The sequence below is a fragment of the Haplochromis burtoni genome, unplaced genomic scaffold, assembly GCF_018398535.1.
Source record: "Haplochromis burtoni strain Fernald_Lab_line unplaced genomic scaffold, NCSU_Asbu1 Contig_116, whole genome shotgun sequence".
NCBI classification, from domain to species: Eukaryota; Metazoa; Chordata; class Actinopteri; order Cichliformes; family Cichlidae; genus Haplochromis; species Haplochromis burtoni.
This window is the reverse complement of record NW_024582477.1, coordinates 1665733-1683255: the sequence shown is the minus strand read 5'-3', so window position 1 is coordinate 1683255 and position 17523 is coordinate 1665733. Positions and strand designations below refer to the sequence as shown.

Below are 17523 nucleotides of genomic sequence, written 5' to 3'. Positions count from 1 at the left end.
CCCCCACTCACCCCCCTTCGACACCCAAAAATTGGGTGAGACAGGTTCACAGAAGAGCTGTGTCTTGTGACCACTAGAATCACTACTAATAAGCACTTACTGTAGCAAGTGTGGGAGTCCCACTCCCCCATTGACTAAACGGCGCCCCATTCTGCTGCAGTCATTGGACGGAAACTTCCTCGTCTGCTGTGATTTTCTTGCACCGAGCTGCCCCGATGGACTCTGATTGGCCGAGCAGGACAACATGGCTTGGACTGGACTGGAGCCTCGCTTACTGGGAGGTGAATAATGTGTCCCTTATGATGGCGAAGGCGGTATCACCTTTAACTTTCTGCACACCTCTCCATACAGGAAGGCTCATGTTTTTTTTAACCCCAGTATATATGAATATGATAATGAAAATTGTGCATATCTGTGTACAGTATGTGTTAATAGTGTGCCTAAATGTACTGTCAACTCTATTTTCATATTTTTCTTTAACCTAAAAAAAAAAAAAAAAGAAGAAAACATCAGGATGTCATGATCATTTTAAGCAACTGAAAAATGACTTTAGGGTGTTTTGGTTTATTTTGGCATCATGCTTATCAAAATTTTCCTTGTGAGCATTGTGCTCAGAACAGTACAACACTAATAAAAAGGTAACTCAGACTAACTGAACCACAGTGTGCATGGTGTGTAAGTATTTGCTTGCAGCATTTCTTTTTTTGTAAAGACTCCATTCAATTGGAAACGGTATGTAACTGCTATTTTTTTTTCACACTGCTGAAGGGTTTCCTAACAGCTTCTGGCAGATCAGTCACATGAGGCGGACTTATTGGTGCTCTGGAAATTGGAAAGTCCTGCAACAGGTGTGAAGAGCTTCTGTGTGAGCTGCTATAGTGTGATAAGTGCAGTCCTGACACTTTTGGGCACTGTTTCTTTATCAGTAACACAGATGGCTGCCACATGCAGCAAAAAACACAAATGCAAAGTATGGAAAAACAAACACAGGAGCAGCAACTGACAAGAAAGCTACAGAAGTTAAAGTTAAATCAGGGTCATGTGCTTTATTAAACACAGTTAATTCAGTAATCTTTTTGATAATCACCATGTCGACTCAAGACTTAAACTGTTTTTAATACTTGGGAGGTTGTCCTGAGACATCAAGGCAGTTTGACCTAATTCACTGTTTTTATAGTAACTATTTAGTCACAAACTGTGTACTACCTGCAGAGGTTTTGAACTGTAATCTCCAGGTAGTGTTCCAGTGATATACTAGTGAACCAAGATGCAAAATGGCACGGTTTCATGCACCCACTGTCAGTTTAACTGTGCTTTTTCTGTTTTGACATTTTAAAGTGTGAAAAAGGTCAGTCAGTGACAACATAATGATGAGAGCTGGGTATACATACGAGTAGTGTGCATCACCATTGGTTTCACATTTTTGTACTACAATAAATAGTCTTTAATGCAGGTAATAAAACGAGTCAACATTATTTACCACCAGAGATGGGCAGACTGTAATCTGATTACTTTTTTTAAGTAACAAGGGATTACTATCGCAAAAACGGTAATTAGAGACAGAATGGTGCATATAATTTAATTTTTACTTGATGCATAAAGTTAAAAGATTAAAACTGATAAAACAGTTTTTTATCAGTTTTTTATTTTTTTTAAATAAAAAAAGTAATGAATTACTTTTGAAAATAAGTAATCAGTAAAGTAACGGGATTACTTTTGGGGGGAAGTAATCAGTAATTAGTTACTGATTACTTTTTTCTAGTAACTTGAACAACACTGTTTACCACACACGTCTGATGCTGACAAAGAGACTTAAACTCACACATATAGACAACTAGTTGTTTTAATTTAAGAAGTCAGCAGCTTCCAGCAGTAGAGTACATAGTCCAGCCATACAACGTCAGCACACATCCACTGTCATTACAGGCCTCTGCAGGCTGTCCAGAGCAGTGTCTTTGCCTCGGTGTCCGGTGAATGACCCCACGCGGTCCTGAGCTCATTTACACGCACGCTTTCTAAAGAGTCCTCAAGTCTTCCTCTGCGCTTTTCCTACAGGATCCGTGATGACAACTATCCCCCAGGCAGCCAAACCTTGAACACAAATGCGCATTTCTTCATTAAAAGACTCCTAATGCAGCAAACAGTCAGAAAACTGATTGACTTACTTGCAGCGAAAGTGATCTGTGCCACTGTCCCCATAGAGGTGGGTCCTCCCTGCCGCATCACCTTCCGCGCTGCGTGAAACACATAAGCTCCGGACAGAATCAGCCCACCTCCGGAGATAAGCCTGCAGCTCCAGCAGCTCTTAAACATCTGGCTGGGTTTGGACACGGGGGCATCTGCTCCTCCTGTTGGCGGCTCTATCCCTGTTGACATTGTACCACAGGGTGCTGCTAATGCTAATGCCCTTGGTTATAAACTCCTAGAAACGTCAAACATGAAAAATAAACCGGAAACTGTTCCGGTTTTGTTTGAATGACTCGCCCAAATGAAGAACAAAGTTAGAGACTTAACACAAATGCTATTTTCACTGGCTGAAGAAAGGTCGGATTTAGCAAAGTGGGTCCAGGTCATGGCCCTAATGTTTCCTATCTGGTATTTTCAAAATAAAAGTTGTACTTTACCATTCGGAACAAACGCTGGTCTTTGGGGGGAGGGACAAAGATCGACAGAAAACATAAAAACATTGTGATAAATATTTAACAATTTTCCATTAATAAAAACATATTGTCTTATTTCATCTATTTCTATGAGGAAATTTCTTTCCAAAAGAAGTTGCAATTTCATTTTAAATGTCAACTTACCGATAATAATGGATTGGATTTATATAGCGCTTTTCAAGGCACCCAAAGGTATATTGAATTCATATTCCGTATTCAGTTTGGTGAAGTGCCAGATCTCATTATACAGGTGCATATGGTAATAAAAGGAAAAGCCTGACTCACAAAAAAATAACTGCCAGACTTATTGAACCTTCTGATAATTGAATCAGGTGCTGCTTACTTAAGAGACCTGCAGCCTTATGTCCATAGAGCTAGAGCTAATGTCCATAGTTTAAGGAATAGTTTGAAAACAACATTTTTTTTCAAACAGCATCGTGTGGTGTAGGTGGTCATCAAAATAGAGAACAGAACTGAACAATTTCCAATAACAAACCTTAGCATGCACTAACATTACACATCTCTAAACAGCAATATATATTTCAAAGTTTTTTATCAATGTATTGACTGTTGCAGTGAACAGGCATGCTGCTTTGAAAATCACGTGCAATGTGTTACCACGATTGGCACACTGTTCACTGAGACCATGAATGCCACTTCTTTGAAGCATTCTTCTTCTTCTTCCATCAAAATGGAAGCAAAAGCAACACGAGATGCTTTGATCTACCGAAAGGAAAAAGCAGAATATCTGAACTCAAACCAGCCAGGTGGAGTCATTAAGATAGAAACAATAATTCAGTGCAGTGTCTCAGGTAGCTCTGTGCGTTATATATAGGCTCAGTACAATGAACAGTCAGTTTCAGGGAACTCCAGTGTCGGTACTAGCGGCTTTTATGATTTTATGTTTGTAGTCATTTAACTTCCATCCATTCATTGAACTTAAGAGGAAGAAATGTCAGGCTGGTTCGGTGCATTTGGTCCCATGCTGTCTTTAACTAAACAACTTAGTTCACTTTGTGGCTGAGCTGTATGTGAGGTTATGTCATGGCAGCTTTGGCTGGAATACCTGTCTCCTCCTAGGCTTAGCAAGTTTCTCCGTGAGTAGAGCTTCTAGCTCTTCTAGCTTCTAGCACATCTGTGGCCGTGCAGGCGGCCTCATTGGAACCTTTAAATAAAATCCCATAAACTTGATATCTAGTGTCAAATTATATCAAAGCTGCTTACTGTCAGAATTGTTTAAAACTGTGACTGCAAATAAATTCAAACAAGTGAGCTTTTCTCAGAGAGAACTGAAAAAGAGAACAAAGCAATCCAGAAGGCAAAGAAGGAAAGGGAAATAGCAAAGAAGACAACTGAAAAAGCAATACTGAAAATGACTGAAGTCCAGAGAGCACTGAAGCAGAAGATAAAAGAAATACAAAAAGTAAAGAAGGAAAGTGAAACAGTGAAGAAGGCAACGGACAAGGAAACGATGGAAATGAAGGAAGTTCACAGAGCCCTAGAAAAAAATACAAAAAGGAAATAAAGAAGGCAATGAAAGCAACTGAAGTAGCATAGCTGCAAGAACAGGTGGCAGAACTCAAGCCCAAGAGTCAAAGATTGAAATGCAAGAAGTACAAATAGAACTGAAAGAGGGGAGAAAGGAAATGGAAAGATAAACATGGACCATCAAACTAATGAAACTAATGGAACTAATGAAACTCCAGAGAGAGCAGAAATAAGTAAAAAATGAATTAGAAGAGGCAAACATGGAAAATCAAAAAGTAAACAATAACACAGACATTGTAAAACAGAAAACTGAAACAGCAAAGAAGAAGTTCCTGGAAATCCAAGAGCCCTTGAAGAAATTTAAAAAGGAATAGAAGAGGAAAAGAGAGAAAATGAAATAACAAAAAAGAAAATGCAACGATTGAAAGAGAAATTGCAAAGATGGCAGCCACAAATGCAAAGAGGGAATAGGCCCAAGTATCCTCTCCATCATCAACAATTCTTTGTCTACTAGTGTTATGCCATCTGTCTTCAAGCAGGCAGGTGGTTGTTCAGCCTCTGCTAAAAATGATCAACATATCTCTAAACTTCAATTCCTTTCATACGTTTTGGAAAAAGTCATTCTTCATTAACTTTGTCCTCACTTACAACAAAACCTTTTTAGAAAGTTCCAGTCAGGTTTCATGGTCAATCACAGTACAGAGCCCAGCCTACTAAAAGTTTCTAATCATCTGACCTTGAGTGCTGTTATTTATTTTTGCATGTACTTAAAGTCTTGATGGTACAAAATAATCTTCTGTTGTTTGGTAATGACCTAAATAAAGTTGTTTTGCTCTTGTTTTTTTCAAGTTTCCAGCTAATGTAACACATCTTTGGGTCTGTTTTTGGAAAATCACTCTGCTTGGCACGAGGAGTTTCTTATAACATCTTAACTAGAAAATTGAGCTGAGTCATCGTGCCTCATGGATGACTTTTGCCCTCTTCTTATAGTGTGTGTTAGCGCACAGCCGGCATGCCTCGTGTGAAGCAAACTGGAAGAAATATGTTGTTCGTCATAGCTGTTGTCAGTGTTTATTTGGCATTGGTCATCAGTCCAACGGACTCCACTGCAGACTCATCATATGTTGCCGCTGTGTACGAGCACAAAGTAATCCTGAACCCAGGCCCCCGCACACCAGTGTCCCGCCACGAAGCTCTGCAGCACATGCAGAAAAACCTGGATATCTACGAGGAGCAGGCAGCCCGGGCAGCCCAGCAAGTATGCACATATTTAAATGTTGTGTTTCATGTTTTTAGTCACATGATAGCATTACTCAATGAATTGTAGCAACTTCTGTTGAGATGTTCTTCAAATGAATGAACTTGTAATGGACAAGAATTAATATAGTTAAGGCTACTGCAGAAGAAAATCAAGACAAACATGATTCAAAGCCTTACAGTAAGGCTTCCTTTATCTCTGACTTTTTACTGAACTGGTAATTGATGTTCATATGCTCTAATATGACAACTGTCCACCCTTTAGTATCACTTTATAGCTGTTGGTCGACAGTTATTAATGCTTCACCCTGTATGAAGTTTACTGTCACTACCAGAGGTGTAGTCCTGCCATAACGCATAGGAGCAGACTATATCGTAAACTATATGTATATATGTCTGTATACACACAACTACATATATATGGGGGTGTGTGTGTGTACATACATGCATGTAAAATGTTTGAATGTAAATGTGTTTATAAAACTCTGACTTTAACTTTAAGTTCACGAGAGAATACCTGAGTGAGAGAGATGGAATCAAACGTGGAGAGAGACAGGCAACTAAAAAGACATCCAGAGAGGAGAGCTGATGAACATCATCACACAGATCACTTTATGTTGTTAAATTCAGTGTAACATTTGAGCAAGTAGAAATAAGTAACTCAAAAGTTACTGCAACAGATCTCATATCTCTCTGTCATCTTCGTTTCACTCTCAGGGGGCCCAGATCCTGGTGTTTCCAGAAGATGGTATTCATGGGTTTAACTTCACTCGGTCATCCATCGTTGGCTACCTGGAAACCATTCCCAACCCTCAGGAGGAGAGCTGGAATCCGTGCACGGAGCCGGAAAGACACAACAACACTGAGGTTCACAATCATATATTTAGATTTTGTAATGGCAAGAAAACTCTACTCTCACAACATCTCACTGTGTCTGAATCTCATCATATTTGATTATGTTTGTGACTCAAAGGTTCTCCAGAGATTGAGCTGTATGGCTCGTCGTAACAACCTCTACCTGGTGGCCAACATGCCCGACCTGCAACCCTGTCCCCTGAAGACCAGCCCCTCCTCCACCTGTCCTCCTGATGGGCGCTGGCAGTTCAACACAAATGTGGCTTTCAGGTACATGTTAACTCTTAATATGGATTTCTAGAGAACGGACAAATAAAAGGTTTATTTTTCTATGACTTATTGTTCACAGATGCAGTGCTTGTGCCTAAATAAAAGAGCAGTTCTCCACATTTCCATCAAAAAATGTTGGCACGACTGCCAAAAATACCACAGAGTCAAAGTTGAAACTTCTCTTGTCAGTAGCTACTGGAGAAGCTACTGTAAGAAATACCAGCTACACTGAATACAACAACTACAGTGGTGGAAATAATTATTTGATCCCCTGCCGAATGTGTAATTTTGGTCACATCCAATCAAATGAATGGAAAGAGACAAACTATCAACCAAAAATCCAGAAAAAATATTTAGTAATAAATTGATTTTGATGGCATTAAGTTAAATAAATATTTTATCCCCAAGCAAAACTTTATGATTGGCAAAGAAACCCTTTTTGGCAAGCAGTGGTACAACATTTGTTGTAGTTGGTTACCAAGTTTGCAGATTTCAGGTGGGGGCTTTGGCCCACTCTTCTATACAGAAACCTTTGAAATCCTTTAGGTTTCTTGGCTCCTGCTTGGCAATCTGCAGTTTCAGCTCCCTCCTTAGATTTTCTATAAGACTGAGGTCTGGAGCCTGGCTAGGCCACTCCCTGACATTAATGTGCTTCTTCTTCAGCCACTCCTTTGTTGCATTGGTTGTGTGTTTTGGGTCATTGTTATGTCAGGACGACCCATCCATGACCCATCTTCAATGTTCTAGCTGAAGGAAGGAGGTTATCATCCAAGGTTTTACAGTACATGACCCTGTTCATTGCCCCCTCAGTACAGTGAAGTTGTCCTGTACCCAGACAAACAGCCCCAAAGCAAGATGTTTCCACCTCTGTGCTTGACTGTAGCGATTGTGTTCTTTGGTTTAGAGTTAACATTTCTCTTTCTCCAAGCAAAGCAGGTTGATTTTGGTTTTACATGACCATAGTCATAATCCAGTGACAGTTGTCAGTATTTCCACTGCTGCACAGCAACGATAATGACTGATAATTAATTTGGCAAACTTTACTTTTCAAATTGTAAACAAATATGGCTTAAAACGACATTTCTGTCGTTGCCACAGTGTAACTCGGTTTAATGCAGCAGCCTGAAGTGTCCATCAAACTGAATAATCTCATTAGGAACCCATCCTCCTTTGGGCTCCGCCTTCAAACAAAGTTAAAAGTGAGTTGATTCGCACGAACAGGATTTCTCTCCAAGCGCAGAGAGCTGCCTGCCACAGATTGAAACAGCAGCAGCGCACGCAGAGCAGACACTCGTGTGTGTGATGGCTTCTTTGTGTGTGCAGCTGCAGAGTTCCACGCGCACAGTTGTCGAATTTACGCGCGAGGAATTTCATTGTGCCCGAAATGATTTGCTCGGATTATGTTTTTGCTCGCACTTTTGTTATGACATAAATATAATTCAGTAATATATCCTGAACTGACTACATCAGTGAAAAAGAGCTGTTAGTGACCTGCGTAAAATATCCTCTTTCATACAGGTCAGACGGCCTTCTAATTGCACGCTACCACAAGCAAAACCTTTTCTTTGAGCAATCCTTTGACACACCTCCAGAAGTTGAAGTCATAACATTTGACACACCTTTTGCTGGGAAGTTTGGCCTCTTCATCTGCTTTGACATCCTCTTTCATGATCCTGCAGTGGTGCTGGTGGAGATGGTATAAAATATAATCACATACGCACTCAGAATATATATCCAACATTGTTGGGATTGACTTTGATATCCATCGTTTCTTCTTTGTGGCTTTTTAAGGGTGTGCGTCAGTTGATCTTTCCAACAGCGTGGATGAATGCACTCCCCCTGCTGGATTCAGTTCAGTTTCACAGTGCATTCAGTCTGGGTGCCAACGTCACTCTACTATCTGCCAACATTCGCAATGATCAACGCATCATGAAAGGAAGTGGTATCTACACCCCCTTTTCTGCCACCTACCACCATGCCTGGAAAGGAGACCCAGAGGAGGGCAGGCTGTTGGTGGCCAGAGTGCCAGTTTTGGATCCACTGGAGGTAAAACAAAGTGCAGCCAAAGAGGTGGAGGCTGGTGGTGTTGAGTCTGCATCATCAGTGGCTACAGACTCTGGACGCTGTCATCAAGACAGCTGTGATGATCACTCTCCTGATTCGGTCCATCCCTCTCACCCCACCTTCATCTCCTTCATGTTCCACGACCCGTTTACATTTGTCCTCTTAAACGAGACACAAGGTGACGTTAAAGTGTGCAACGGCAATTTCTGCTGCCGCCTGCAGTACAGGTGGTTACTGCAAGACCATAAAGAGCTCTATGCTCTCGGTGCATTTGCAGGACTGCACACCGTTGATGGACGTTATGCACTGCAGGTAGGAATGAAAGAATTTTTAATATTTATAAACTTTTAGAAACTGACCAGGACCCTGCTCACTTTTATTTGCCACATGTCAAATATCTACAGGTTTGTGCAGTAGTCCGTTGTGCAGGGTTGGATCAGAACTCCTGTGGACAAGTAGTAGAAGAAGCAGAGTCAAAAATGGACTTCCTGTTGGAGGGGAACTTTGACACCAAATACGTGTACCCATCTATTCTGACAAGTCGAATGTTCCTGGAGCAGCCCGAGAGTCTGCAGAAAGCTCCAGACGGGAGAGTGACCATGAAACATTCAAACATGAAGGGTGGCCTCGTCACCACCTGCCTGTATGGACGAATGTACCACCTGGACAATGAATAAAGTTTGGAGGGATCAGGAAAATAAAGTTCAGTTTTATGGTTAAGAGCTGCTCTGTGTTCTCCATCTGTATCCATTCCCTTTAGTGAATCACCCATAAAACTAACCACACATATGAGCACCATTTCAGGATTGCGCTCACACTCTATTACACTGCATTTAGTAAATGAGACCCACACCTTACAATACCCAACATCTAAAATTTATAGGCTGAACATCTTTTAAAGTTACATTATTAGACACAACTACAGTAATGTGGTCACAAAGAAGACTGCTTCGTGTTAAGAGACAGATGGTTAATAGAATTGGTTTTATGGATACTATTTGATTCCGTGCATTAAAATAGATTTTGTTTTGTCCTTATTAGTGGAAACATATTAGTAGTCCTGCACATATTTGTGTAGTTTTTAGTCAAAAGATGACTCATGTATTTCCATGGACCTGTGAGTTATGAAGGAAAATGTTAAAAGTGTTAAAACTGCCCCTGGTCTGAAACTAACTCATTCACTTCACTGTCTGCAGAGACAGAGGACAGCAGGTGCTCTTGCTTGCTGTAGGAGGTGTGGTCAGGCCCTCGGAGGGGCAAAGTATCATGAAGCTTTGTGCTTGTTGGAGATATGGTGGTGAGTGATGTACTAAGAGCCAGCCCATTCCAGTTACCACTGTTCATGCCAAGTATTACTAATGTGGTCCTTCTCTGCAGTTTGAAATACAGTATATAAAGCAATTCTGCAGGGTTTGAAAGCCACTAATTAGCATGACCACCTTTATTCTTCAATGCGCCTGATATTCTTGTACAAGCTTTCTTGTCATTTCTTTCAGGAATAGTTCTCTCGTTAGCACCATCAAGCAAATGCAAAAAACTTCCAAATCAGACAGTCAGTCCCTGAAACTCCATGGCTCAGATGTAAACATGGCAAATAAATAGTCTCATAACACAACAGTAAGAAATATAATGAAGCTTTTTTAAAATTAATGTCACATAATATATCATGAAATTCTGTCATGGGACCATTCTGTTACCACGATCCCTCACACTCAAGCGATCTTGCTACACAAAGAGGTGATGTTTTTTAGTGTGGACACTGAGACTGGACCCTAGTCTTGTTTTATAGCTGCTGATTGGCCTTTGTCACAGCAGCTGTTTGAATGTGTCCTTGCAGTGTAAACACAAAGTCAATTATTAACGTTTATCAATGCTCTGCTCCACTGAGATAAACTGGTTCACTGGTATGTCCAATACACTTATCAACAATTTATCGTACCTGTGTTTAAAATGCCTTTTGCTAAAAGAAAAATATATTATCATGAGAGCTGTGCATTTTATTAAATGTTCCTGTTTGTGTAGACAATGATTATTTACCAAATTAGTTGACCAAATGAACCCTTATTGTCTACATTTACATGTATTTTGACAGTTACATAACTGTCTCATTATTATAGCCACACTACACATTTACAACAGGAAATTCTTTTATAGATGTTGTCAATTTATTTTACATTTAAACACATCTGTCTAGGCATATTTATTTTAAAAAATCCCAGATTATTATTATTATTATTATTATTATTATTATTATTATTATTATTATTATTATACATTATTGGTTTGTATGCTTGAAATTCAACTACAACATACTGCCATTTAAATTTTTAACTTTTTACAAATAATTAACAAGATAGAAAATTCTGTCCTGTTTTATGGCAATATTCTGAATAAAGTTCTTTGAAAAAAAAGAGGATCAAAAGTGCCAAAATAACATTATTAAATAATGAATTAAATGTGTCATCAGTTCATTTTTTTTAATTAATAAATACTTGATTAAACATCAAGTATTGATTGATTGATTGAAACATCAATTAAAAATACATATTTTATGATTTCGCTGTTTAGTTCGTTATGTTATGTTTCCCGTGCAGTGCATTATTTTTTTTATCTGTCATCGTCACCCATCACATTCAAGGGGCAGGACTAATGCTGTTAAAACCCACTGATGTGGTCTGGAGTCATTTCTCAGAACTGAATACACAGTTTGTTACTTGCTAGTTCCTGTTTGACAACTACACTCAGGAGTCTAATGTTCTAAATGAGAGTTCACTGTGAGACATCAGCTTACTTACACATAAGCTTGGCTTCATTGTGTACTTTAGAGCTAGTAAGGATATTCACAAATAGCATCAACAACAGCAATATTTCATTCTCTATTCTTAACCATCCCAACCTGCTGCACATCCTTTCCAGCTTGATCTGTGCTGAGGCGATCGACAGAAGTCCTTTTCTCCTGCCCAGCCTGACATGCTGTAAGCACTTTTCTTTACCACCTCTCTTGGCATCCCAGTGGTCCTGTCTACTTTCCTCATCTCACGGACTATCCCACTTTTTCTTTCTTGACATTCTTCCTTAGAATACTTTCCTGTACTTTCTCTTATTTATATCTAAAGCCATCCTACAGTCCATTCAGTGTTGCCTAACTACACTCTCCTGTGACACAACCTTGTAGTCTTCTTCACCTTTTTCATAAGCTGTAGTCAAACTATGTGCACCTTCCTCTTCCTCTACTCTGATAAATCATCCCTTGTTCCTCCCTCTTCTTAAAGTACATGTAAATTATGTGTTTAATTTTTTTAATCACATTTTATTTAAAATTCATTTATGAATAGTTATTTATTTCATTTTGACAATCTTGGTACTCCATGATTTAAAAGGATCTGTTTGGGGAAAACCCCACAGTTTGGCAACGGGAGCTTCTTGTCACTTTTTAACTAGAAAATTTAAATGACTCAGCAAGATTCACGGACGTCCCTCATGGTCTGACCTCTCAGTTGTTATTTACAGTCCGAGCTTGTGCACAGCTGTAATGGCTCATAGGAAGGAAATGAGAGAAAAGATGTTGTTGGTCATTACGGTTTTTGCCAGTATTTATTTGGTGTCAGTCTTCGCTGTGGACACGTCGTATGTTGCTGCTGTGTACGAGCACAAAGTAATCCTGAACCCGGACCCCCACACACCCGTGTCCCGCCACGATGCTCTGCAGCACATGAAGAAGAACCTGGATATCTATGAGGAGCAGGCAGCCCGTGCAGCCCAGCAGGTATGCTCACATTTAAATGTGTTTTAAGTCTTTAGTTGCAAAACAGCATGACTCATTAATTTGTACTTCTTCATAATTCAATGTAGTATATCCTTCCAATTATTGTCCTTATAATGAACAATAGTGGATTAAATTAAGCTGACTGCAGAAGAAAAAAAAAACTATTCAAAAGCATTACATTTATTTTAAATTCTAATAAGGTACTTGATAGAATTTTTTGCATATTTTTTGCATTTTCCTTCATAAATCACAGACTACTCTTAAAAAGTATTTCAGTTTTTTTTAATTTAATTTCAATTTTTAAAAATCATTTTAAATTGAAATTTTATGAAAAATTGTACTTTTGCCCCCAGTTCTCTACAAAAATTAACAAAACGGAGGCTGTTAAGACAAACAGTATTCAAAAGCAGTATACTACCAAACACTTTGATCACTTGTCCACTGTTTTGTTTCCTCGAACTGTCAGCCTTTTTACTGAACTGCTTCAGTGCAGTCTGTGATGCCTATTTAAATTAATAAAATCTGAGCTCCTTTGACAAGTGTTCCCCTTTAAGTATCAATTTTTGATTCATAAATGTGAAAAATAACACTGAATGCTTCATTTTAAATCAGATGGTGAAAAATAATCATTATTTTCTTCAGTAACCAGCCACTGACATGGCATTGTAACAGATAAATAAGTTCTTATCTGTCCTTGACTCTACTCTGTCATCTTCATTTCACTCTCAGGGGGCCCAGATCCTGGTGTTTCCAGAAGATGGTATTCATGGGTTTAACTTCACTCGGTCATCCATCGTTGGTTACCTGGAAACCATTCCCAACCCTCAGGAGGAGAGCTGGAATCCGTGCACGGAGCCGGAAAGACACAACAACACTGAGGTTCACAATCATATATTTAGATTTTGTGATGGCAAGAAAACTCTACTCTCACAACATCTCACTGTGTCTGAATCTCATCATATTTGATTATGTTTGTGACTCAAAGGTTCTCCAGAGATTGAGCTGTATGGCTCGTCGTAACAACCTCTACCTGGTGGCCAACATGCCCGACCTACAACCCTGTCCCCTGAAGACCAGCCCCTCCTCCACCTGTCCTCCTGATGGGCGCTGGCAGTTCAACACAAATGTGGCTTTCAGGTACATGTTAACTCTTAATATGAAAATAAAAGGGGTGGACAAATAAAGACCTTCTTTCCACAGATGCAGTGTAAATGCCTAAAAAAGACTAGTTCTTAACATTTCCACCAAAAAAATGGCTTTAGGGCCAAAAAGAAAACTTCTTTTTACAGCGAAAAAAACCCTAAACAAGCTCCGAGTGCGCAACGAGGTAATGGGAAATTCACAGAGAAACTCGCGGATTCTTCCACTGACCGCTGCGGCACACCTGCACCAGGGCAAACCTCCGCCTGCCCTACTCCTGCTTTACAGGTGAAAATAGAGCAACAGGACCGCTGAGTCTTTGACTTTATTTATTTTCTGCTGTGTTTTACTTGCATATTTGAAAGAGTGAGTGTAAACACAAAAAAAAATTATTTTATGTGCTGGAATGTGCAGAAAATAGGTTTAAATATTAAACAAATTTTTTCCAGTCAGAGAATGTTGGATATAATTAAATGTTTGCTTGATGCATAAAGTTAAAAGATTAAAACTGATAAAACAAGTTAAAAAAAGAGACTTTTCCATTTGATTACATTTTGTATGATGGATTATGTAGAAAAAGTAGAATTGGGCTGAAAATCTATCGATTTATCAACTATTCAGGTTGGTTTTTAAAAAGTAACTAAGTAACTAAGTAATTAATTACTTTTGAAAATAAGTAATAAGTAAAGTAACGGGATTACTTTTTTGGGGAAGTAATCAGTAATTAGTTACTGATTACTTTTTTCAAGTAACTTGACCAACACTGGCTATGGGGAAAGCTACTGCAAGAAATGCCACATACACTGAATAGTGAATATTAGCGTGGTGAAAACAGTTATTTAATCTCCTGCTGAATTAGTAAGTTTGCTCACATCCAATTAAATGAACAGTCTCCAACTTTATGATGGTTTTTTATGGAAAGAGACAGAATATCAACCAAAAATCGATAGATGGATTAGGGCACCAACTATGTCAGTGTGAATGCTGAACTGATCTGTTGTGATGATGAGAAAGCAGAGCATAAAAGTGAAGCTGTTGATGTACTAGTCAGTCTACATTCCTACCTTCACCTACTCTCACGAGCTTTGGATGCTGGTCGCAGATGAAAGCAGTGGAAATTAGTTTCCTTTGGAGGGTGCCTGGGCTCTCTATTAGAGATAGTGTGAGGAGCTCTTTCATTTGAGAGGGAACTGTTACTTCTCCAAATAGAAAAGAGCCAGCTGAGGTGACCCCAGCTCAGATGAGTGGTAGAAAATGGAAATGTGTACTGGCAGCACTGACTACATAATAATCTGACCTGTTTAAAATATCCTCTTTCATACAGGTCAGACGGCCTTCTAATTGCACGCTACCACAAGCAAAACCTTTTCTTTGAGCAATCCTTTGACACACCTCCAGAAGTTGAAGTCATAACATTTGACACACCTTTTGCTGGGAAGTTTGGCCTCTTCATCTGCTTTGACATCCTCTTTCATGATCCTGCAGTGGTGCTGGTGGAGATGGTATAAAATATAATCACATACGCACTCAGAATATATATCCAACATTGTTGGGATTGACTTTGATATCCATCGTTTCTTCTTTGTGGCTTTTTAAGGGTGTGCGTCAGTTGATCTTTCCAACAGCGTGGATGAATGCACTCCCCCTGCTGGATTCAGTTCAGTTTCACAGTGCATTCAGTCTGGGTGCCAACGTCACTCTACTATCTGCCAACATTCGCAATGATCAACGCATCATGAAAGGAAGCGGTATCTACACCCCCTTTTCTGCCACCTACCACCATGCCTGGAAGGGAGACCCAGAGGAGGGGGAGGCTGCTGGTGGCCAGAGTGCCAGTTTTCGAGCCACTGGAGGTAAAACAAAGTGCAGCCAAAGAGGTGGAGGCTGGTGGTGTTGAGTCTGCATCATCAGTGGCTACAGACTCTGGACGCTGTCATCAAGACAGCTGTGATGATCACTCTCCTGATTCGGTCCATTCCTCTCACCCCACCTTCATCTCCTTCATGCTCCACGACCCGTTTACATTTGTCCTCTTAAACGAGACACAAGGTGACGTTAAAGTGTGCAACGGCAATTTCTGCTGCCGCCTGCAGTACAGGTGGTTACTGCAAGACCATAAAGAGCTCTATGCTCTCGGTGCATTTGCAGGACTGCACACCGTTGATGGACGTTGTGCACTGCAGGTAGGAATGAAAGAATTTTTAATATTTTTAAAATTTTAGAAACTGACTGAAATATTTCTAAAAAGGGTAAAGCTGACAACTCACTATTTTTATTTGTCACATGTTAAATATCTACAGGTTTGTGCAGTAGTCCGTTGTGGAGGGTTGGATCAGAGCTCTTGTGGACAGGAAGTGGAAGAAGCAGAGTCTAAAATGGACTTCCTGTTGGAGGGGAACTTTGATACCAAATACGTGTACCCATCTATTCTAACAAGCCGACTGGTCCTGGAGCAGTCCGAGAGTCTGGAGAAAGCTCCAGACGGGAGAGTGACCATGAAACATTCAAACATGAAAGGTGGTTTAGTCACCACCTGCCTGTGTGGACGAATGTACCACCTGGACAATGAATAAAGTTTGGAGGGACCAGGAAAATAAAGTTCAGTGTTATGGTTAAGAGCTGCTCCAACCTTCAACTGTTACACATTTGTTTCATGTCTTATAAAATAAACCAAAACAAATGTCTTTATTCATCTGTTACTTAATCTTTACAGTACAAACATTGCACCAAGTAGCATTCATCCTCTGTTTGAATGTTGCATATTCCTCAAAAGGCATATGCAACACCCTCTAATGGCTCGTATACATAATGATGAACTAAATGAACAACACTCATTTAGTTCATCAGTTGCATATACTCATTATACATGCACTGAATGATTCAACCTCCACCTGTAATTAATATGTGGGTATCAATATTGACTTTCTCTCCTAAGACTTATGAATGCAGCATTACAAGTGACAGCCAGTGGGTACTGTAAAAGCTCAAGGACAGTAGATAATGAAATGCTTCTTCAGCTGGTCCCATAAGATTGTCCCTCAATTTTTTCATATCTCAAAAAAAAAGCCGTCTGAGCTTTTCTTCACCAGATGAATCTCTAGTAAATGCTAATCAAAATACTCAAAACAGAAGGAGCTTAATTTAAAAATGAAAACATTACTTTACCCTGCAATTTATTTGCTTGTTGTTGTTGTTTTTTCTTCTAAAAACGGGATAGTAATTTTGTCACTGGTACATTATACCTGTGCTTACCCCTCTGGGATAAGAGTAAATGGCTGTTGTGAAATGGCCTTTTTAATATCACCACTCATTTAAGAAGTTACAAATTACAGTGTTGTAGTTGAGGTGTTGAACGGATGGATGGTAAAAGCTGTTTTTGAGTCTTGTAGTCCGAGCATACAGACTCCTGTAACATCTGCCAGATGGTAACAAGGAGAACAGCTGACGTGCTGGGTGGCTGTGGTCCTTGATGATGCTGTGTGCTTTCCGGAGGCACCGTTGAAGATGTCCTGAATGGTAGGAAGCCTCATGCCAGTTATGTGCTCTGCTGCTTTCACGACCCTCTGTAGTGATTTACGGCTGCTGGCAGAGCATTCCGTACCAAACTGTAATTATTGTGCTACAATAAATTACCTGATAATAAATGAGTCTGATAATAAAATGAGTAATAAGATGTTTTGATTTAAGAACTGGGTTTAGCTGAATTATCATAAGTTTGGTCTAAACTTTAACATAACTCCTCCTTTCACTGGCTGAATTTATCGGTTATGTGCAGACGTTTCCGATGGGATATTTCCAAAATAAAAGCTGGGTGTTTATGTATTTTTTCCACTGAAGTCATGTTTCAGTAAAAAAAAAACAGTCCTAACGAATTCAGTTAAAATGTAAATGTTTATTATTATTATTTTAGCCACACTTTAAATTTATAAAAGGAACCCCATCCCCGCAAAAGAAAAAGAAAGTTAAAATTTTTACACATAAACAAACATCTAAGCATACATTTCAAACGTTTCTATATTCTAA

General features: G+C 39.5%; 2 protein-coding genes and 1 pseudogene across 2 annotated transcripts; 2 read left to right on the top strand and 1 right to left on the bottom strand.

Moving 5' to 3' along the window:
- Positions 1 to 1825: 1825 nt before the first annotated feature.
- On the bottom strand, positions 1826 to 2599 carry dmac1 (distal membrane arm assembly component 1). The gene is made up of 2 exons (XM_005928552.2): positions 2166 to 2599; positions 1826 to 2091 (listed from the first exon to the last, which is right to left on the bottom strand). Exons 1-2 carry the CDS (start codon positions 2374 to 2376, stop codon positions 2027 to 2029), a joined length of 276 nt encoding a protein of 91 aa, XP_005928614.1. The 5' UTR covers positions 2377 to 2599; the 3' UTR covers positions 1826 to 2026.
- Positions 2600 to 5124: 2525 nt separating this feature from the next.
- On the top strand, positions 5125 to 9314 carry LOC102313360 (biotinidase). The gene is made up of 6 exons (XM_005928553.3): positions 5125 to 5406; positions 6123 to 6272; positions 6379 to 6530; positions 8049 to 8226; positions 8322 to 8906; positions 8999 to 9314. The coding sequence occupies exons 1-6, from the start codon at positions 5161 to 5163 to the stop codon at positions 9269 to 9271; spliced, it is 1584 nt and encodes a 527-aa protein (XP_005928615.3). The 5' UTR covers positions 5125 to 5160; the 3' UTR covers positions 9272 to 9314.
- Positions 9315 to 12057: 2743 nt separating this feature from the next.
- LOC102313662 lies at positions 12058 to 16115 on the top strand (annotated as a pseudogene).
- Positions 16116 to 17523: the final 1408 nt, after the last annotated feature.

Bases quoted from the DNA above. Each gene is read 5' to 3' on its own strand.
- dmac1 (XM_005928552.2), bottom strand. From the start codon at position 2,376: ATGTCAACAGGGATAGAGCCGCCAACAGGAGGAGCAGATGCCCCCGTG. The intron at 2,092-2,165 runs GTAAGTCAATCA...TTTGTGTTCAAG, and splicing joins ACAGATCACTTTCGCTGCAA to GTTTGGCTGCCTGGGGGATA.
- LOC102313360 (XM_005928553.3), top strand. From the start codon at position 5,161: ATGCCTCGTGTGAAGCAAACTGGAAGAAATATGTTGTTCGTCATAGCT. The intron at 5,407-6,122 runs GTATGCACATAT...TTTCACTCTCAG, and splicing joins CAGCCCGGGCAGCCCAGCAA to GGGGCCCAGATCCTGGTGTT. The intron at 8,227-8,321 runs GTATAAAATATA...TGGCTTTTTAAG, and splicing joins CAGTGGTGCTGGTGGAGATG to GGTGTGCGTCAGTTGATCTT.